Genomic DNA, 22,693 nt, shown 5'->3' with positions numbered 1-22,693 from the left:
CTGGGGATGAGACCATGAATACCTCAGCCTCCAGGGGCCAGCCCATCCAGGTCCACAAGCCACAGCAGGAACCCGAAGAGGCACTGGCCTGAGCCAACTGCCCCCCGTAGTTGCTCCTGCTGGTGCTGAGCCACGAGCCCTGGCACATGCTGCTGGGGTGCTGCCAGCAAGGATGCAGGAACTGGGTCCTGGGGCCCATCGTTCAAGCGGCCCACCCCCAGCCAACATGGTCAGTCCCTGCCTCGGGGGCCATCTCTGCAAGGACTGAGAGCACACAACCTCCTCTGAAACCCCACCCTAGGGCAAAGATGGCTTCTGGAAATGGATGGTGCTGAGCCAGAGGATGGCTAGGCAGAGAAGAAGAAAAAGAGAGGTTATGACTGGGCCCCCTCGCTGACCTGCTTCCTACTGCTTACAGGGTCGTCCCAACAAAAGAGTACTGAACCTGAGTGAAAGGGTTTCTAGTTGGAGCTGCTGGACAGCATCAAGAGATTTTTTCTCTGACTGTCCCCTCATTATGGCATGTGGTCCCCAGGTATAAAAACAACTGGAGAGACAGGCAAAGTGACATCAGAAATCCTGGCCTTACCAAATCCACTTTTAATCAAGACCATAAAATATGTCCTCTGAAGAAGACATATTTACGGTAAACTTCTGTGTTTCACTTAGGAGAAAAAAAGCCTCTCAAGCTCTGAGGGACAGTCTGATAGTAAGAACCTGGTGAGTCTTCTCCTGCCCCCACACATCAACCCACATCCCAGCAGGGGTACAGAGCTGTCCAAGAAACTGGGGCTGCCAACAGCACAGATAGAAAAGTATCCAAGAAGAGTTGGCTCTCTTTGGCCAGGGATGGGGAATGTCATGAAATGATCTGTTGAAAGATCAGACAAACTCTGAAAAGCTTCTAACAATGTTCCAAGAGGTAAAGACAAATATGCTTAAGACAAATGAAAAGAGAGTTGTCAGGCAAACAAATATAAACCATAAAAGAAAATCCAACAGGAATTTAGAATTGAAAAATACAACAGAAATTAAAAAACCACAGAATGCCCCATCGAACTGCAGCAGCATACATTCCTCTCAAGTGCATATGGAACACTTAAGACAGACCATGTTCTAGGCTAGAGAACAAACCTCAGCAAATTCAAGAGAACGGAAATCATACAAAGTATACGCTCAGTCCATAATGGAATTAAACTAACATTCACTACAGAAATACAGCTAGGAAAAAAATCTCCAAATATCTGGAGATTAAGCATTACATTTTTAATAAACAGGTTGAAGTCTCTGGACAAATTAACAGAGTCCATCAACACTGATCCATGGACATTAAACAGGCAATACATTTTAATGACCTTCTCAACTCCAGGAACACTATTTTGCCCACAAATGTGATAATGCAGATGAAATGGACCAATCAATTCCTCAAAAAAAGTAAACTGATAGAAGAAACAGATAAAATGAATTGGCCTATATTTATTAGAGAAAATGTATTATCAATTAATATATCCTTGCAAAAAAAAAAAAAGTACCTGGCCTGGTGGTTTCAGTGGTAAGTTCTATCAAATATTTAAGAAAGAAATATCACTAATTCCTACAGTGTTCCAGAAAACAAGCAGATGGAACACTCCCTAACAGAGTACATGCAACAAAAACTGACAGGAGAAGCAGATTTGCTGGGCAACACTCCTGTCAATAATCAACATAACAAGCAGATGAAAAATTAGCAACGATACACTGGACTTGGACAATACAGCATCAACTGATTTGATCTATTTAAAAACCTGCTTTCCATGCAAAACAAAAATTACATTCTTCTCAAGTGTACAATGAGCACCCACTGAAACAGTCATCAAGAATTCTGTAAGAACTGAAATTATTCAAAATATGTTTATAGACAACAATGGAATTACACTATAAATCAGTAACAATGACATCTGGAAAACCGAATATTCAGAAGAAACATACTTTTATCCAATGCATTTGTCAAAAAGAACATCTCAAGGAAAATTAATAGTTTGAACTGAATGAAAGTGAAAATATCACATATTAAGACTTGTAAGATAGAGCTAAACAGCTCTTAGAGGAACTTAAAATGTTTATTAGAAGTGAACTGTCTTAAATCAGTTAATGTAAGCTTCCACTTAAACTAGAAACTAGAAAGAGCAAAATAAAACAACATTCTTCAAGGATTAATGACAGAAAATGTACAATGTCCGGAATACCAGCTGGTGGCAGAAAGGAATGGACTATCACTACACACAGTGACTGGGCCACATCTCAGAGGCACTGTGCTGAGTGAGAAAAGTTCATATCAGAGCTTACATGCTGTATGAGTCCATTCATGCCAGTCTGGAAAAGGCAGAAACAGAAGCAGATCAGTGGCTGCAGAGGTTCTGGGTGGGGAGGGATCTGAACTGAAAGAGACAGTAGGAAGGAATTCTTTGGGGTCTGGAACTATTCTGTATGCTGCCTACGGTGGGGATTACAAGAACTCAGGCATGTGTAAGAACTCACAGAAAACACACACACAACAAAAAGTGAATTTTACTTATGAACTTGAAAAATACAAATGAAAAAAGTCATTATTTCTTAATGACTGAAACAAAAGGAAACGATAGTCCACTCTGTTTGTGTCAAATGATTTAGGCTATCACAGTAGTATTATTTATTATAGCCAAAAAGAAGAAACAACCCAAATGGGCATTAAACACATGAATGGATAAATAAAATGTGATAAATTCATACACTGGAATGTTATTTGGCCATTAAAGGACCAAGTACAGATAAATGTACATCTACATCCATCCACAGAACATTTTAGTTTAATGGCTGTTAGTTCTCTGTTTCACCTCTATCAAAGTGCACTCTCCTCCAAAATTACAATTCACTGAAACAATTTTTTTTCCCACCCTTATAATGACTTACCACATTTAGTTTCTGTGGCAAAAGGAGCCCCTAGGATTTTTATTTAAAGAATATTGTGTTACAGGATATTTTACAAAAAGGTTTTAACTTATAACAATGTTAACACAACAGTCACTCAAATAAGATATTTTAATAGCTATGAACAGCACAGTACACTGACAAAAGACACTGAGTCCTGTGTACACTACAAGTAGGAAAAGAATAAACACTATACAACTCAGCATGTGCATCAGCGCTGAGATTACTTCTCAGTTCTATTTTTAAGGCTTGAAATACATTAAAAAATATAAGTTTATTTTTCAGTTTTGCACAAAGAAAAGTGAAGCCATATGTAACTGCACTGTTCACTTAGTATGACTGGACTGCATCTGCCAAGTGAATGACCGCATGCCAATGCCTCCAGCAGCAGTGATTAGAGGTGACTGACAGAAACCACACACTGCACTGCCACTGAGACAGGGAAACGGCCCAGTGACGGAAATACACTTCGGATTCAGCACAGCTGAATGTAGAAACTTTAAATAGTACTTCCATAAATAAACCTATCTGGTTATAAATGAGGGAGGGCTGTGTCTACGTTAGCTCTTGTGCACTGACGAACAAGTTTACACCTACAAAAGAGCCGGCACAGCCTTGGTGGACAGCTGAGAGAGCAGTCTGGCTACTCCTCAGGGTCAAACGGACAGTGAAGGGCAGTAGTCTTCCACAGATCAGGATGCATGCTGGCCATCTCACTCTCTTCTCATGTATCCGTTAAAGAAAACACTGCATTCCCAACTCCAGGACCTACTTTATTTTTACCATATTTCCAACAAGTTTTAAAAAAGTATTTCTTGAGGAGCAAGGAACCATTCTGATTATGTCAATATTGTAAACAATTATAAACGACTAGCGTTCTAGTTTCTGTGGAACACAAATTCAGACACCAAGGTGCTGAGAACTATTAAAATGACTATACTTGAACTAAGAAAGTAGTCAAATCATGAGCTTACAAAAAGCAAAGTATACAGATCATGGAAACTAGGCTTCAAATGCTATTTCCTATCCACTCTGCCCACTCCAGAATCATGTAACAGGCACAAAAAGTGAAGCACTTAATTCTGTTCTTGGTATGGCAGTAGACCTTGTCAGGGACATCAGCATTGTCCTTGCTACCACCCCAACTTCTCAAACCCAGCACATACGCAGCAGTGATGGGTGGGCCTTCTGGTCCTCTGCCCAGAAGACAGTTCCTCATCCTCTAGCCAGAGCTGACCGAGGCGCCCACCCACTTGCCAGATGCACCCTACTGTTACCATGTGCTAAGTAAGAACACTCTAGTTTATTGCATCAACAAAGGCGACTGAGCCAGAAGGAATGCCAGAGACAGTCTTACTTGTGCCTCCTGCACTTTCTGAAGCTCTGACTGAAAGTCTTCCACATTTCCATTGTCCTCATCAGTGTCACTGCAGACACCACAAAAAAACGTAGGCGGAAGCTTCAGAGTGTCTGCTTTTGCCTTCTCTTCAACTGTTGGCTTCTTTTCCCAAACAATAACACATTCTTTCTCATTATCTGAAAATCCAGGCAATGCAAACAAAGGAAAGTTAAGATAAAAGTAGATGAAGCCCAACCAACTCCACAATAATGGCCCACAATGTCACCTACATATTAAAGACCCAAACAATAATACCCTGGATGCTAATGGAGAACTAGCACCACCAGAAGTGATATTTTCCCTTCACATTATTTTTAAATATTTTAAATCACCAAGGCAAAACTGGAATTCACCAATGTAAGCAGATTGGGAGATTCCCTTAAACAGAAGATTTTTAAAAAACACTTTAAATTACTTGTTTTAATGTTACATACCTGCTAGATTTTCTTCTGACAGTCTACATGTTTCTGAGTCATCCAGATACAGTTTTCCATTGAGTTTCTTGACAGCTGTGTCGAAATCTTCATCTTAAAGTATAATTTATTAAATAAAAGAAATCGCAGTAACTTTCAGGAGATTTCCCAGTCAGGAATCTAAGAAAATTATCTGCAACTGCCCATCCACTCTCCTTTACTCCCTACATCCAAATAGCAACCATTTTCCTGATTCTGCACCCAAATGCCTAGTCTAAGCTGCTCTGGCATTTTGGGGCTCTGAATGCCTTTCTCCAGTTCCTACAATCCAGTCCTCTAAATCACTGCCCAAATGTCCTACCGAAATTATTTTGAGCCCGTAAGCCCCTGCCTGAGAACTCAGATGGGGTCCACAGAGCTTTCCTACTCAGACCCCATTCTTGCTGCATGGCTCAGCCACCCCTCTGAGACTCCGGGGAAATCAGAACTGCTTTCAGTCCCCTCAGAACACCTGCCCTGTTCACAGCAAACACCGGGGGAATGCGAACACACGAAGGCAGCTCTTCTAACCATGACATCCACTGACTGTTCACACACATTTAGAATCAACATGGACCTGCACCACCAGCAGGGGTGGGGGCTCCAGGAGACTTAAAGTAACTTCATGAGCCTCGTTCACTTCGACGAGCATGAACAGAATGCTCTACAGCAACAAGAGACTCACCGTCTTCCTCCTCTTCGCTGACGTAGTCTGGCCTGTTCTTATAGCAGAAAAATGTGGGGGGAAGCTGAAGTCTGCTTGCAAGAGCTCTTTGCTCAGGGGTCGGGGTTAGCTCATACACAATGAGAACATCATCATCAGAGGGAAGATCCTCAGGTTTTTTCCTCTCTTCCACTACAAGACAAGTCAGAAAGACTGATAAAGACAAGGTGGTAGGTAATTAATACCAATATTGTAAGTAAAATAAAAATCCTGGAACTTCATTTTTAGGTTAAAATAGCATGCTGATGAAAACACACATTCTGATGTAGACACAGCTCATAATAACTGTGAGAGTTAGAAGCCTGAGGAAATGTTCTAATAACCTTAATAACCAGGAAAGAAATCCATTCTACTTTCAGTAACTAACCACTGAAGAAAATACTACTGATGGCTATAAATTTAAAAGGTATTTTAAGAGTGCTGCCATAACCATACTTGGCATACTAAATGGTTTAGCAAAATATCCATGCATTTGCAACAACTGAAAAAAATTAAAGAAATCATGAGCAAATATTAGTATAAATACAAAACTAACTCAAAGCCAGTACCAATGAGACCCTACAAAGAAAGCTAACAACTGCCAAGGCCGGTGAGTGATTAGAATTACATCCACTTTCCTGTATTTCCAAGCATGATAACATTAAATTAAACCTTTTACCCCCTGGGTAAATCATACTGTAAGCATCTAAGACAACATCTGTTTGCTGAAGAACCACAACCACCACCACCACCAAAAAGGCAAAAGATGGGGAGAAAAGGAACTCTTCACACAATAGGTCGTGGTCTATAAGAAAGGACTTCTAACAGAGCAAGCAAAGTCATGGAGTGTGGCTGTGAAGCACTGCAAGTGCAACAGTCCAAAGTGAGATGTACTCCAAGTGGGAAAACACACACAGGGTTTTGAACATGTGGAAAAAAGAAAGGGGGATAATCTCATTTTTCATACTGATCAGAAATTGAAATGGTACTCTGGATGTAATGGGCTAAGTTGAATAGATTATTAAATTTAACTTCATCTGTTTCTCTTATTCCACCTGTTTCCTTTTATTTTCAAACACTGTTACTAGAAATTTTTAAATTACATATACTGGTCGTATTTTATTTCTACTGGATGATGCTGATCCAGAAAACAGCTCTTTTAAATGCTGAACCAGCCTTTCACTCTCCCTCCTTTGTTACAAAAACTGAGCATCAGTTCTTGACCAGGCCCCATGAGAGGACACTGTGAGACAGACTCCTGTTAATGAGATGGCCTCCTTGGGCCTCCGTCTCCTCAAGTCCCCATCTCTTAAGGTCCTGTGAAATCAGGATGTTCTCGCACCTGAGAACCGGGCTGTGTCCCGCAGCAGCACGTCAGTGCATTTGCTCCCAGACCAGGGCTCTTTGGCTAGGGTCCACAGAGTCTGTGCATGAGTATGTACCATTCACTCACACACACACACACACACACACAAAGGCCACACAACTTTTCAAAGACTGCATCCTTAATCATAAATGTTAAGAGCTGCTGCAGTTAGGAGCACAACCTGTGTACTTTACAACTGAGCTCCTAGAAATCATAGGTGGTCACTTGATTACTGCAGCTGTCTGGCATCCGAAACACAGCTGCCCTTCTGGGGGTGAGTCTTGGTCTCCACAGCCTGCTCCTGAGGGTCTCTCACAGAGCGCACTGCTGAGTCCTCCACTCCACTCCACTCCAGCATGACTCCACAAGGGGCCTGCTCTAACTGGGAATAGCGAGACACGGGGGAGCTCTTCCAATAGGGCAGACTTCCACACACAGGATCTTTGTCAACCAGGGAGCCTAGGTTCCCTGTGGTCCACATGCTGCTGCTACCGTGTCTGGACAAAGGCAGACAGTGATGGTTAGGTGACACACAGGTCTTCACTAATCACAGGAGAAAATGATGATGTACAAAACAGACATGGTAAAGACCACACAGATCCACCTCGAAACAACGGAGTACAACATGTGAGAAAACATGACATCCAAGTAGGAGAGCAGTGTTATGGGGTCACGAAAGCCTTGTCACATGCACACTGCAGCATCAGGCACTTGATCTCATACAGCCAGTTACACTGCTGAGCACCAGCAGCTGCTGACAAGCGGACACCCTAGCATACTGCCAGTGCCAGCTCTGTACCTCTGTTCTCAGGCTGGGAGGAAGGGGTGCTGGTCCAAAAAGCCATTGGATTAGATTTAAAAAGGCTAAAATTAAATCCTAGAAAATAAAGAGTATTTCATTTTTGAACATTTTGAGAATTAAAATGAATGTAATTTTAAAATATAAAAGCCAGATTCAGTCCATTTACACCCATGTGGCTGTCCCACATATCCATCTATCCTATCCCAAGGCTTTCATTCTTTGCTCATTGCCAAGACTGCTCATGGCCAGACTGCCTTACCTAAAATGTGAGCATGCAGTACCGTCCAAGAACATAAGGATAGTAACTGCAGAACAAACCTACTGAAACCACTAGCTTCAAGTGAACCCTCATGATTTGAGTGCTAGTGGCCTTAAGCTGGACCCAGTGCTGAGGTGAGTTCTTGTGCTCTGCTGACAGACATGTCTCCCGGAAGCCGACATCTCCTCAACAACGTGCACACACGCTCTCTGCTGCTGCTGAACACTCACCACTAAACCGGTTTAGGGAAGAAAACAACCCACACAGACATATTTTTGGAAGGAAAGTGGGGAGGGAGAGAGGGGGAGAGGAAGACAAAGTCTGCCTCATCTAAAGACCAAGCGCTTACCCTTTTCTGGAGTTTTAAATGTGTGGCTGGTTGAGAACTGCTCCTTCAGAAAAGCAGGAGAGGTGTTTTTGACTTTGCCGTCGGAAGCCGGTTTGAGATCAGAGTTCTGTGACTCCTGGCGACCACCAGGTTCCACTTTTCTCTCAGATCCACTCTGGGCTGCTGAACTGGCTTCACTACTGTTATTTTTCAGAGGTGTGTTAAAACTAAATCCAAACAAAGATCCAGTAGCAGAACTGTTGCCAAATGCAAATGGTTTTGACTTTTCACTGCTAAAAATGCTTTTAACAGACTCAGAACCAAATACAAACTTTGGGGGTGAAACTACTGCTTTTGTTGTTGTTTCAGGGGTGCCAGACACCCCGCCAACTTCTGAGGTTGTGTCTGCTGCATCATCACCCTGAGACAAATCAGTTCGTTCTCTGGTGGTTTCTTCCAGCACAGCGACAGCCATTTTCCCACAAGGTGACTCCCTGGGAGTGGTCGAACGAGCAACGTGAGGGGTTATCAAAAAATCTTTTTCTTGGGCCACTTTTGCTTCATCAAATATTTTCTTAAATGAGTCTGCAACATCCTGTAGTTTAAAACGAACAGCTAAATGTTCTATTTTTCTTTCTCCATCTGCAAAATCACATGCAGTCCACACCCACACTCTTTCGGTCCCTTTCATATTTTGCAAAGTCATGTCTGGAGTTATTCTGTGGTTGGCACAAAGTTTTAATACTTGGTCCCTTCTCATCACTATACGAACTTGCTTGTTTTCGTAGTTCTGTAAAATCTTTATATCGCCAATGCCTCTTTCTTTCCACTGACCAGCATCTTTATCATACCTGTAGAGTTTGGCTCTGTGACTAAAAACAACTTGTTCGTTTTCTTCCCCACTGGACACCTCGACTAGATCAGGCAAAGGGACAACAGGCTCGAAGTGCTGTCCGTCTCTCTCCTCCTCCTGAGTGACATCAGAGTCTTCGTCCGTGCCCACTGAGGCCCCACTCTGATTCAACTTGCCAGGGGACTTGGACGGGCTCAGAGCAGACTTGAAGCTGAAGTTAAAGCCAGTGGTGGACTCGCCAAAGCGGAAGAGATTTTTCCTCACGGGGCTGCTGGCCAGCGGGGAGGCGTGCACAGAGCTGCTGCTCACGCTGTCGTCCAGGGCGTCCTCCCTGAGGTCATAGTTGTCCCACTCCAGGGTGGGCCCCGTGGTCTCAGTGTTTGGCGTGCCACTGACATCGGCAGCAGTGGCAGCTCCTGCTCTGGAATCCTTACTGTCTTCCTCACTGACTTTTGTCTGATCGTTCGTCAAAAACGTCTTGAAATCTTTTAGCCCACTCTTCATTTCTTCCGCTCTCTGTATTAACTTGGCCGCCCTGCCAGTATCCACAAGCTTATGGGGAGTCTGCAGGGGAATGTCTAACAGAAGTCGCTGGCATTCCTCAAATTTCTGCTTGAATTCTTCAGCCAGTTCAGGTGTCTTGAATTTTGCCGCCAGCTGCTCCAGTTTGGCATCGCCATCAGAAAAGTCACTGGCCAACCACATCCAAGCCCTGTCTGAGCCGGACAGGGGCTTTAGGTGCATGGTGGTGGTGATCCAGTGGTTGGCACACACCTTTAGCACCTGTTCTCTCCGCATCAGCATCCGCAGTTTGCCATTGACTTCGTTTTTGAGGATTTTTAAGTTCCCCAAGCCCCTTTCTTTCCACTGACTTATCTCAGCATCAAACCTAAATAATTTCACCCGCTGTGAGTAAAGAACTTTCTCATCTTCCTCTCCTGTGACCAGCTCCACTTTCTCAGGCATCTGGACGACTGGTTCAAAATGGATGTCGTCACTGTCCTCGGTCTTATAGGCATCATCATCTTTCTCATGGTCAGCACAAGCGTCCGCTTTATCAGCTAGTTTACTACTTTGTGATGAGAATAACTTCTCTCCAGCACCTGAAAATCCCTTGAAATTGGGGTCTTTTTTGCCAAACTGAAACCCTTCTCCTGAATTTGACTTGGCAAGATCTGCAAAGGTGAAAGTGCTGCCAGTCTGACCAAAGATCACAGTACTCCCGTTTTTCTGACCACCAGCGTCCTGAGCCTGACCACCAGTATCCTCGCCAAAGGACTTCTCAGTAGTCTTCTCCTGATTTTCTGTCTCTTGAATGCCAAATTTAAACCCACCAGCAGACACAGGGACAGAAAAACTAAATCCTTCCTTTGCTGATTTAGAGTCTGTATTAGAAGAACTCTGAAATTTAAATGAAGGTGCATTTTCCTGATCCACATGCCCAAATTTAAATCCCTGTTCTGCATTGGCAAACTTAAAGGCTTTTTCTGAAAAGTTACTCTTAAATCCTGTTCCTGTCTGACTTGCACAGGAGTTACCTGCCTCAGCTGTGGAGCCCACAGGGAAAGTGAGAGGCACTTCTGCAGCAGGGTTCTGGGTTGGGTTAGAGGCACCACAAGCCACACATTTTGGAGAACTTCCTTCATTTCGTATCATGCAAACATTGCAATCCCACTGTCCCTCCTTCTTGGCGAACAGCTCAAGTCCACTCTTTGGAGCCTTGCCAGTCTCTGAAGAAGCAGGTGCTGGAGCAGCAGAAGCTGGCGGATTCTGACCTGGGTTCTGACAGGCCACACACTCGGCCGTGCTGGCCTCATTTTGCACTGAGCAATCCCACTGTCCCTCCTTCTTGGTGAAAATGCCTTCAAATCCACTCTTTGGAGCCTTGCTTGTCTCTGAAGTACCAAACTTTAACGAGGGAGGTGCTGGGGCAGCGAAGGCAGGTGAACTTTGTTTCCGTGGAGTCTGACAAGCCTCACATTTCACAGAACTTCCTTCATTTGCTATCAAGCAAACACTGCAATCCCACTGTCCCTCCTTTACTGAAAAAACGGATTTGAAATCACTGCTGGCAGCCTTAGGAAGATCTCCCTGGCCAAATTTAAAGGAAGGTTGCTTAACAAGTGGAGATCCACTTTTGCTGGCAGGCTTTTTACTCTGACATTCAATGCATTGAGACACAGTGGGTTCATTTCTCACTAAACAAACACCACAGTCCCAGTGCCCTTCCTTCTTTAGAGTCACCAGAGCAGATCTACCAAGTGTATGTTCTGAGCCGGGTTTAGGAGCTGAGACAGTTTCAACTAATGGTGGGCCGAGAAGCTCCTTACTGCCTGGGTTTAGATTCTGGCAGGATATACACTTCTTAGCAGTTGCCATGTTCTTCAGTGAGCAGCTGTTGCAATGCCACCAAGACCCTTCTTTCTTTGCAACCTGAAATTCAAAATTCATAGTTATGCCATCAGATTTGTCAATATCCTTACTGTCATGACCTGTGGGTTCTTTTATAGTTCTCGTGGCCTGATGGGTGGTTGTGGCTACATTTGCTCCTGAGGCTTTCAACAGGCTCTGGGCCTCTTCAAACTTGCACTTGAAAAGGGCTGCCTCCTCAGGCGTCTTGAACCTAATGGCCAGCTGCTCTGGTTTGGGCGACTCATCAGCATAGTCCAGAGCATACCACACAAAGGACCTGTCTGAGCCGGCATTAGGGGCAAGGGCCATGTCTGGGCTGATATAGTGATTTGCACAGATCTTCAGCACCTGCTCACGTCTCATGAGCAGGCGGATTTTACCGGAGGTTTTGTGCCTGAGGATCTTAACATTGCCGATTCCACGCTCCTTCCACTCTCGGGATGCTGCATCGAAGCGATACAACTTTGCACGATTGCAGAAGAACTCCTCCTCATCCTCCTCACCAGTCCTCACTTCGATCTTATCAGGAAGAGGCACCACGGGTTCAAAGTGAGGGCCATCATCCTCCTCGTCCCCCTGTGCACTTCCCCCGTCAGCATCGTGACCCTTGCTGGCCGGCTCTGTGGCAGGCACTCCAAACAGTGATTTCCCTGGGCTGTAGAAAGTAAACATATCATCACTGCGTCGAAAACCAGAATTCTTTGGCTGATTTGTACCCATGTTCTCAGTTAATGAAATTCCAGGCACATTTTTGCTTCCAAAATTGAACGTATTTCGAGGTCCCATGTTTTGAGCAGCTTTTGGTCCACTGTACCCATCTCCCTGCAAAGGTTTATCTGAAGTCAGCAGACCTAAGAGGCTTTCATTATTGTTGTAAGTCGTAGCAGGGGGCTGTGCCACAACCTGTGGTGAGGAAAACGTGAAGTCACCATCATTTGACTTGAAATTTGAATTAAATTTGAAAGGAGTCGGCTGTGTTGTATGTGCAGGTGCTGCCAGAGATGGCCTCATTCCTTCACCAGGCACCGGGTGAACAAAACTGGTTTTTCCAAATTCTAAAACCTTAGGTTCTGCAGACCTTGAAGCATGTGCTGCAAGTGGAGGTTTTGTAAAATAACCTGGTTCTGGCAAAGGTGGATTTGTGCTTGTCTGTTGAACATTGTAATTAAAGTAATCATCACCCCTGGGTGACAGAATTCCTGTCGCAGGAGACTCAAAACGCAACGGGGGGCCATACATGTCTTGAGAGAACATGCACGCTGATGAGCTCTGCACGGGCGGTGTGTGCATCTGCTGGGGGTAGCCGTAGACGTGCTGCTGAGGTGGAAGCCTGTTCATGCCATAAACCGGCCCCTGGAAAAAGACAAAGTGAACACTTTTGTAGGCTGTCCATAAAACTATAGCTTACCTCGATACAAACCAATTCTCACGAACCTCAAGCATGAGTATAAATACACCACTAGAGCATACAGTGTGTTCTTAGACATTGCTACAAGGATACTTACAGCTCTAGTTCTTGGCATGTCCCCAAAATCGCCTTAACCAAAAACAGCACCTTACACATCTAATTCTCCTACACTAGATCCGTAGAATAAATACCTTCCTCACTCCTAAACACAGTGTCCAATGATGTTGATAATGATGATGATGACGATGAGCACTGACAATTGCTCATGTGCCACTTGGGCATAGTTTCAAGTTCTGTGTACACATAGTATCTCATTTTAATATTCTCAAACCCTACAAACTAAGGCACTAGTATCATTCTAATACATAAGGCACAGAGAAGTTAAGAGCTAGGGCCTGGGTGCACCCAAACCCCAGTCTCTGCCCGGCTCTGCTGGGGCTGGTCTCCATGGACACTTGGTCACAGTGTCTAGGCCTGCGAGTGCCACCCACAGTGCTCCAGGGAGTGCATCACAGTCCTGCCTCTGTCACAACCGGACGATGAAGCTCCCACCACCACCACTCCTGTTCAAAAATATTCTAGATGTTCACACATATTGTATTAAAATTAGATAACTAAGAAACATACCTTCTCTATCCAGAGAGAAATTTAAAATATCTATACCTCATGGGACATTTAACTTTTAATGTTTAATTACTTCTTGAATTAATCTGTAGGAAGCCTGGACAATTAAAAAGGAGATATTTATAAATAAAATTATTCCTTTGTTACCTTTGTGGGAGTAACATTAGCTGCTGGTCTGAGTAGATACTGGGTATTATATGCTGGTGACTGACTATAACATACTGAATGGCCAGTAGTTGCAACTAAAAAAAAAAAACAAGAAAAAAAAAAAAGAAAAGAAAGAAAACACTGTTAAAAAAAAAATCTATGCTGCAGGTAGCACTATCTAGGCAAGAACTATAAATACAAAAGCAGTAGAAATCAAAGATTTAACTACACAGACTTTTAAAATTTTTCTATACATCAAAATACACCATAAAGATGATTATCAAATGACAAACTAGAACAACTGCCAAGTGTTAACAGGAGCAGTGAGGGCAGCAGCAGGTGGGCACCAAGAAAGCCCCCACAGCGAGCACCAGAAGGAGCTAAGAGGAGTGGTGGGCCCCCTTCCTGAGAAAGAGGGGCTCGATGTGAAGACACAGTCCTGCCACATCAGGAATATGGGGGAGACACTGGCCACAGGAAGGACTTAAGGAAGCAAAACAAATGTGATGGCCTCAGGGCCACAATTTTGAAGTGAGGCTTGAAAATCTGCAGAATGACAAGGCTGCATTTTATACTCAAGCTAGCAACAACATTCAGGTCAAAAATCACCTGACAAATTCACATAAAGGATCTCAAAAGTAACACAAAATCTGCTTCTTGGCTTAATAAACAGGCTACAACACGACTAACACTCAAGCTGGTGCCCAAACTATTTGCCCCACCTGCTTTGTGTACGTGTCTGTCACCAGGAAACCAACAACTAGAAGACACTCCTGTTGATGGTAAAAACAACCAACAGACATTTGCCTGATCTGGTCTATGAAAGTTTTACCAGAAAACAAAACAACTTAAAGATCATTTATAACTTTACACAAGGAGGAAGTGGAAACTGTGACCCAAGAGGTGCTGAGCAGCTGGCTCTGGAAAGTCCTGCAAAGGCCCAGTGAGGGTAAACCAGGCCGCCCGTGCTCCCTGCACAGTAACACAGAGGCAGCGCCACTGGAGAAGCCCACAGCTGAGCAAGGAAACTACTGCGCTGCTTGCAGGGGCTCCTCTGAAACATTCCTGGGAGAAAATAGGCAAAGAACACAGAACAAGTGGATGGATATATATGGGCTAAGAATTATAACATCTGAAATTTAACCAGTGACTTTATCACTGAGAGTGAAAGAAACAGTTCAGATGTCTTATAAACCTACCCAAAAAATCCTATAGAAAAAAAGCACCAAATGAATAGGTAACTCATGAAAGCTAAGTGTGCTAGACATTCCTAGTATTAAAAAACCAAAAATTTAAAAGCTGATATATTTTTGCCTTTAAAAATTGGCAAGGTTTTAATAAACTAATAATAGTTAATAACTGGCAAGAGTGTGAACAGACAGGCACTACCAGATCCTGGAGTGTAAAAAAAAGTGTGAAAGTATAAAACTGGCACAGTTTTTCAGGAAAACGATTCCCCAACACAAGAAATCTTATAAAACCCTGGAATCCTAGGATTGTGTTCACAGCAATAATTACAACACCAACAACGGGAAATAAAAACCAGGGAGTTAAACTTGCAGAGCTTGCGTGTGATGGGGTCCTCGTGTTCATTAATGGTACCATCAAAGAATACTGAGTAGAAAAGTGCTCAGAACTTAAAGTAGTATTTAAAACACATGATTACTCATCTCTGAACAAAATGCTAATATAGTGAAAATCTCATAAAAAATTCCTTATGAATACAAAGAGAAAGGACCAGAAAAAAATGCTCCAAACTGGTAGCAGAACTCTATGTAACACGATTAGCTTCCAGTTTTCTTTACACTCATCAGTACTTTTGAGCATTTCCTTATTTGAGCTTACTGATGGTTTTCAGTCATCTACTATCAGCAGACAAGGGCCACCCTGGCACGTCTGGACCTTCACTAAGGAAACCGTCTGTGAGTTCAGGAGGGTGGTCAGGAGCTGGGACTCTTGGCTTGAGCCAGAGCTGCCTGCAACTGTGACTGTCAAGCAGCCCCCTGGGGTCTCCATTCCTCTCACCTGTTAAGTGCGGGTGTGCTGCATCTACACAGTCCACAGGGTACTTTCGAGAATAAAATGAGACAATGTGAATGTTATGTTCAGATGTGTGTTTAACAACCAGAAGACCTCCTACGCACATACAAAGAAGAAACAGAAATTGTGACCCAAAAGGTGCCCAGTGATAACCACACAGCATCTAGAAAGCCCCAGAGGAAGCCAGCCATGAGCCCGTACCCGCCAGTCAGGTTCAACATGGTGTATGGCACCTTAGGCAGGCAATGTCTAAATCTGGCAGGCTCCTCACATCCACACCTATGATTGACAGCATTAGTCTGACTTCACAAAGATCTTCTCTGTTACCTGTTGCACTTGAAGGACACTGTCATGAGAAGACAACAAGCTGCTCTGAGGAGGACCCTAGGGACCATCACTAAGGTACTAAACTAGGCCACACCATTCCCAATCTTTCTTTTGAACTAAAACCAATTAATCTAATTACCTCCATTTCAGGAATCTGTCCCACGTGAAAAACCCTGTCTTCATCATCACTCTGGCTGCCTGGGGGCACGTGGCCTGAAATCAGAGCACCAGAGTCTGAAGCCTCTACCAATAGCGACGTGTACAATAATGGTGTCACCTAATCTTCCAAGCCCATTTCATCTAAACATGGGAATTCATAATGGTATCTCCCACTCTGGGTTACTGTAATTAAATGAAATCACATACACAATGCACCCTGGCACACAGACAACCCACAGTGCAACTGCCTTGTGCCCTGTGGTTCACTGAATGTTTACTGCGTACTCGAAGTAAATGCCTGATGCGCACACACACAACCCCCCACCTATACAAATACAATAACCATGCGATGCAAGTGTTATTTCTATGTTTCAAACAGACAAACTGGCTCAGAGAGCTAAGTACGAGTACAACCTAAAAATCCACTCTACCCTAGCTCAAACTCTTTTCTTCCATATATGAAAGATTTCCCAAGACTGCCAGACCTCTCCGAATGTCATCAAAATAATTCCCCAAAGTTTAGTTTCATAATTAGGCACCTCTTAACGAATTATACTATCAGTTAACATTTTTCCAATATAAGGCATAGTTCCAGCTCAGTCTCAGCTCCTCCGAGATGTGCAGTAAAGGGTTCTCTAAGCCTTTACATAGTAAACAGGATCAGATAAAGCTTATTTTGTTTCTGGAGTTATAAAAAATCTTGGTAACAACAAATAAAATTTAAGCAACATACAGGCAGACACAAACATGTAATAAATTAAGGCATACAGACAAGGTGATTTCACAAATTACCTAACTGAAGGAGGCAGCAGTACAGTATTGTCACTAACGCCTGGGATTATTCAGTTGCCAACTCACCTGTCAGTGGGGCCCCGTGAAAATTCTGTGACCCCTGATAACTATCAGGCACTGGGTCTGGTCCATAATTCTCTGGAGGCCAACGATGAGGGGACCCTGAGCTACTGCTATTTAGTTTCAACTCTTGCATTTCTTTCTGTTGGAAGAAGAAAACAATTTTAAGCAGTTATATCATGGCATAAACAGTGCTAGAGCAAATTTAATACCTGATGATGCCTTCAGAGAGTCCATACTCCACAGTCAGATCTGAGCACCAGGATGCTGATGTAAAACATGATTCTTAATTTCTTAAAGCTTGTTTTTTGCTCCCATTCTTTTCCCTCCTTAGTATCATTACCATACCCACTCAATCTGGAGTCAGCTCTAACCTAAAAAATGGATTCATCTCCCTTTCCATTCTACATTTACTTCATCTTTCTAAAGTTCTGTTTAGGACTTCCCTAGTGGTGCAATGGATAGGAATTTGCCTGCCCATGCAGGGGACACGGGTTATATCCTTTTGCTCCAGGAAGATTCCACATGCCTCAGAGCAAGTAAGCCCTCAAGCACCAACTACTAAGCCTTCCAATGACAGCCAGTGGTTAGGGATCAGACAAGAAAAAGGCAACACCTCCCCAACCCCAGAACCTATAAGGCAAGTACTTTTCAGGAATAAGTTATAATAATGAGGTCAGAGACAGATCCAGCATGGCTACCCTCTTCTTCTACAAGTGTTTCAGATGAAATTCCTTGGCAGTCTAGTGGTTTAAGTTCAGTGCTCTTACTGCTGCGGCCCTGGGTCCAATCCCTGGGTGGGTGGGGGGAAGGGGATGGCAACCAAGATGCCCGCAAGCCAGTGGTGTGGAGAGAAAAAAAAAAAAAAGTATTTTAGGAATAAAAATTTCCTGGAAAAAAAAACAAACCCTGTAACTATTAAGGTAAAAAATACATTGTAAATTTTCAAACTAAATAAATTTTTTCCCATTCATCACCTATACTGTGTCTAGTCCAGATGGTATATATCTGAAAGTAAGAAACAAATGGAATCAGCTGGAAAATTTAACTGGTCACCACTAGTATCTGGACCATAGATTTAAACATCCAATTAAAGCTATAAACATAATGTTAAAACTCAAACAACTAGAACACATGATGAAAACTAGTTTCGACAAGTCTCACTTTATGTATGAGAAGACAGACAGAAAGCTAAGGAAGTGCCTGACCCAAAGTTGTGCATCAATGGCAGTCAGTATTAGACCCTAGCTTTCCAGGCACACAAGAATACCATGTAGGTGCCAGAAATCTACATGGTTAGCATGTAATATCATGCAAGTCACAATTATACAAAATTAACACACAAAATTCTTATGCAAATTGAAAAGTGCAAAAAAAATACAGGTTTGAAGACTTTCCTTGGCATGATTTTAGAAGCATGAATGATTTAGTTCTTGTCAATGAGCATGAAACAACTTGTACCTCCAATTCCAAAGAAGTAAAGTTCCTTTGAGTGCTACAGTTGAGGTCACTTTCATAAAGTTAAAGCACAATCATGTACAGACACCTGCGTCTTTACATAATTAAGTCAAATTCATATGAAGTAATAAAAAGAGAGACCCTTTGAAGTTTAGACCACTTGTGAAGTCTTAGCTATAAATGTGACATACACACTAGGCAGTGTGAGCTATATATAATCTCACAAACCAAGGTATGAAGACTAGAGTTCGTTAAGTTCAACACTCAATCACTGGGGACTTCCTCTATGCTGGGAACAGGGCCATGGTTTGGATATGAGTCTCCATCTTTGAAAGAGTCATATCTTGTGGAGGATAAAGACACATAAGTAATCTCAAAAATAAGCTAATGTCAAGACGGAAGCATGTGAAACACAGTATGATTCTACAGTCATGCAGCAGAGGAACATATGGAACAGTGTTAGAAATGAATGAGAAAGTGGTCAAGGAAGGAATCTTGGAATAAGATAGGCACAGTTTAGAAAAATCAAGGCATTTACCTTAATGGCCTCCACCTGTTCGCAGATCATTTTCAATAAGCAATTTTGATCTTCTGCCCACTGAGGTGGTGTTTTGGGAGAATACTGAAAAAATAACAATGAAACAGTATTTAAAACATCTAGAATACACATTCTGCAGTAAAGTGACTTCTCTTTTCCACTTACCTTATAACTTCTATTTGGTGATGGAGAGAATTTGGTGGGAGATGAAGTCGAGTGTTTTATTTCTGAATCTGCATTTCGCAAAGACCCATTTTTATGAAGAGGCGCTCCTTCACTGAACTCATCAAGCTCCTGCATGACTAAATTAAGCATCTCTTTCACAGATTCCAGGGTCACAGGCAACTAGAAATAAAAGGCAAGAATCAACATCTTTAGTTTGCAAAATCACCAACAGAAGAACTCTCAAATAAAAATTTTTATCTTATTAGTTTACATTTTCATACTTCTGTGTGACAAGCACATTGTACTTTATGTAACAACACACAGAAAATGCTGTGCAATCTAAAGTCTCCTAACCCTCAAGTCCATGCTGTGTCTACCCCTCCTGATGGCGGCAGCAAGGGCAAAGCAATGTTAACTGGGGAGTATTTCCATGTGAGCAAAGTAAGTCACTGCCACTCACTCACTGATTCTGAATGAGAGGAGAGGAGAAACACAGAAGCTGGCATGCACCAAACATAACCCTGATCCAAGAGCAGCAACACAAACGCACAAATAAAACAGGTGGAAGGTTGAATGTCATTGAGGTTAATCCCATCACAACAGCCTCAAACTGCTGACAGCTGGGGAAAGGTGGTCACAGGAGACAGTGACGAGGGGAGAAACATCCCAACATCATGGGCAACCACCCAATTTCATTAACATGTTTAACTGCCGAGTCCACACAGAACTAGTCTCAGTGGCAACATTTGCTGAATACATCGCCAGGTAACAAAAATAAATGCCAGCCTTTTCTAATTCTCCAACAAGCATTTTTCTAATGGTATAAACCTAAATGTCCACATTTAAACACACACACACACACACACACACACATAAACCTAAGGCAAAGTATTACTGATTAAATATTTAAACACCCCACTTCTGTGCATTAATATGGTATCACTAAGCATTTTTAAAATTACCAAAATATAAAATCAAGGCAAAATTCCTTATCACCTAGCTAGCAATAATAAGAAAATAAAATCTGCAACTTACTTTCTTAACTACTGACAGATTTGAATCACAGTCATCTAAAATCTTTATCAGGTAGTCCCTGGTCTTTCTCAGGTAATTTTTGCATTCTTCTTGTTCTTCAGAAGAAAGCACATCATTATCAATGTCTTCTGCTTTTCTGTGAAAAAGCTATACACAGGAGTGCTTTATGAAACAATTATGTTTTAAAACAAAAGCCCTTTAATTCAACTACCACACTACTTACCAGTGCAAGATTCCAATAAGAAACGACGTTATTAATAGATTCAAAAGCAGCCATAGCATCGTCTATATTTCCATTAACTACATCCAACATAGCGAATGTTACGTGTGCTTCATCTTCGTATTCACCAATTTCACATGCCTAAACACATGGGTAACTTTCAGTCAAGCTGCCTCTACCCAGAATATCAAAGCCAAATATTTCCCAAGGATTTCACACGATCTAATGAGATCAGCATTTCAGTGTTCTTCTCTGTCATGTTGCAACTGTGATAGACAGTGGACTTAGAAAACAAGACTACCATTCAATAGTCGGGCAATTAATATAAGCAGTTTCTACTTCCATTTCCTTATTTATAAACTAGAAGCCCAGACCTCCAGCTAGTTCACCACAGGACTCTCCATTACCTGAATGTCTGCACTGTGGAAATGCCTGAACAGAGGGTCAGCAGGCTCAGGGATGCTGCTCTTCTTCTTGATCATCTTCAACAATGGTAAAACCTTTTTCCAGTAATGAACACTTCTGCCTATGTATTCTCGTTGATCATAAAAAGACTTAAGATCACAGCCCTAAAATACAAAGTTAGAAGCACACAAATAGACACAAATGAACAGATTCAAAAACTCATTTGCAGATGTTCTGAACAACTGGCTAAAACTTCAAATCCTAGTCAAAATAAAATCTCAAAAGTCATATGCTCACCTTTCCAAATTCTAAAATAACTAAGCACTTTACCACCAGCACTCATTCTAGACCCAATTTTGAAATACCTCCAATGACACTACCCAATCGGGCAGCCTCCTCTTTTTTCGTGAAGTTGCTATAGGTGCCACAGAACAGACCTCAAATATTGAGCAAGGTCTATAATGCCCTTACCTATAGAGCCTTGTGTCACCCAACCGCTAAAAAAATCTTCAGGTTGGTAACTGTAAGTAATACTAACAGCTAATACCTGGTAACATTTACTGTGCTAGGCAATATTCTTAAGCACATACATACAAACTATACTAACTACTTTGTGGCAAGACTGAGAAAATAAGATTTCACCTGACACAATATGAACACGCTGCTACTGTTTTTAAAACCAAAAAATTTTCAGTGTCAAGCATGTCATTTAAAAAAATTAAGGGGGGGGAGGGGACAAAAAAAAAAAAAAAAAAAAAATTAAGGTAATGTTCTTACAAACTGCTCCACTTCAGTGAACTCACCGTTTTCTGAAGGCATTTTGCCCAGTGCACGAGCAGAGCAGGCTGAAGGCCAGTTTTTTCCTGGCCTCGTAGAGTGTTTATGTCACGCTGAACTAGAAGTCGCAATTTTGCTGAGGTCCCAGGTCTAAAAAAAGTTTTATTTAATGAAATTGGTTTATAAACATGCAGTTCAACACTTACACATATGTTAATCATCACATGGTAATTAAAACTTTACATGAGAATTAAATTAAGTCCCTGTGCAGTTAAAGGAATTTTTTTTTTTTTTAACTACTTACACTGCTTTTCTGTGGATTAGATTACAAACTGCATCCCACCATGCTTTCTGTCTTTCTGTGCAAAGCTGTTTACACACAGGCAGTGGCAAGCACAGAGGCTGATAGAAGCTGCAGTGAGAATTAGACTTTTCCTTTAACTGTAAGTGGCTGGTATATATTACTCCAAGCAGAAATACCTATTTACCAAAAAAGAAAAAAAAAATCAATTTAGGGGAAAAAAAAAGTGTTCATGGTATTTAAGTTATTAAAATCTATGCTTACTTCAAGATCTAAAATACATATTGATTCAGGTGCATTTGTTTCAAGTCTTGAGGTTTCCTGGGGCAAATGATGAAAAAGCTGTTTTAGCCATTTTCGAACTGCAGGTAAGGTAGGTAATGAATTCCACTGTAAGCCAAGCCAGGTGAGGTGCTGAAGACTACCATTATGTGCCCGAATAGCACCTGAAAGAAAGCAAAAAAAAAAAACAAAAAACAAAAAACTGGCTTGAGGTTTTGGAAATTTTTGTGTGCCATCAGTTTTGCCAACATAAACAACTGACTCATGGTAATATTAAATGTACCTTAATGTTATAACTCCTTTTCCATATCAGAGTACAGGGAAAATCTATAAGCAAAGTCTAGTGTTCTTAAGAAAAACAGTTTTGATGGAAAAAGTTCTTTTGAAGGAAAAAAAGAGCCTCACTAGAACTCAATAAAACAAAATCTACTGACA

At 42.1% G+C, this 22,693-nt stretch overlaps 1 protein-coding gene across 2 annotated transcripts in view; it reads right to left on the bottom strand.

The window, feature by feature from the left end:
- RANBP2 (RAN binding protein 2) overlaps positions 1 to 22,693 on the bottom strand; it is a 57,896-nt gene that overhangs the window by 7,161 nt on the left and 28,042 nt on the right. The window contains exons 10-24 of one of the 2 annotated variants that reach the window (XM_043917899.1): positions 22,241 to 22,422; positions 21,980 to 22,155; positions 21,702 to 21,825; positions 20,901 to 21,062; positions 20,497 to 20,634; positions 20,274 to 20,420; positions 19,239 to 19,418; positions 19,074 to 19,157; positions 17,084 to 17,219; positions 13,700 to 13,794; positions 8,277 to 12,873; positions 7,666 to 7,743; positions 5,483 to 5,653; positions 4,780 to 4,872; positions 4,304 to 4,482 (exon numbers count right to left, since the gene is read on the bottom strand). In XM_043917899.1, coding sequence (XP_043773834.1) covers positions 4,304 to 4,482; positions 4,780 to 4,872; positions 5,483 to 5,653; positions 7,666 to 7,743; positions 8,277 to 12,873; positions 13,700 to 13,794; positions 17,084 to 17,219; positions 19,074 to 19,157; positions 19,239 to 19,418; positions 20,274 to 20,420; positions 20,497 to 20,634; positions 20,901 to 21,062; positions 21,702 to 21,825; positions 21,980 to 22,155; positions 22,241 to 22,422 — 6,542 coding nt within the window. The remainder of the gene's footprint in view (positions 1 to 4,303; positions 4,483 to 4,779; positions 4,873 to 5,482; positions 5,654 to 7,665; positions 7,744 to 8,276; positions 12,874 to 13,699; positions 13,795 to 17,083; positions 17,220 to 19,073; positions 19,158 to 19,238; positions 19,419 to 20,273; positions 20,421 to 20,496; positions 20,635 to 20,900; positions 21,063 to 21,701; positions 21,826 to 21,979; positions 22,156 to 22,240; positions 22,423 to 22,693) is intronic. The other variant, XM_043917900.1, reaches the window with a different exon arrangement.

Source organism: Cervus elaphus, chromosome 11 (genome assembly GCF_910594005.1).
Source record: "Cervus elaphus chromosome 11, mCerEla1.1, whole genome shotgun sequence".
In the NCBI taxonomy this organism is placed as follows: domain Eukaryota; kingdom Metazoa; phylum Chordata; class Mammalia; order Artiodactyla; family Cervidae; genus Cervus; species Cervus elaphus.
Note: the sequence above shows the minus strand (reverse complement) of the source record. Positions and strands in the feature narration are given on the sequence as shown.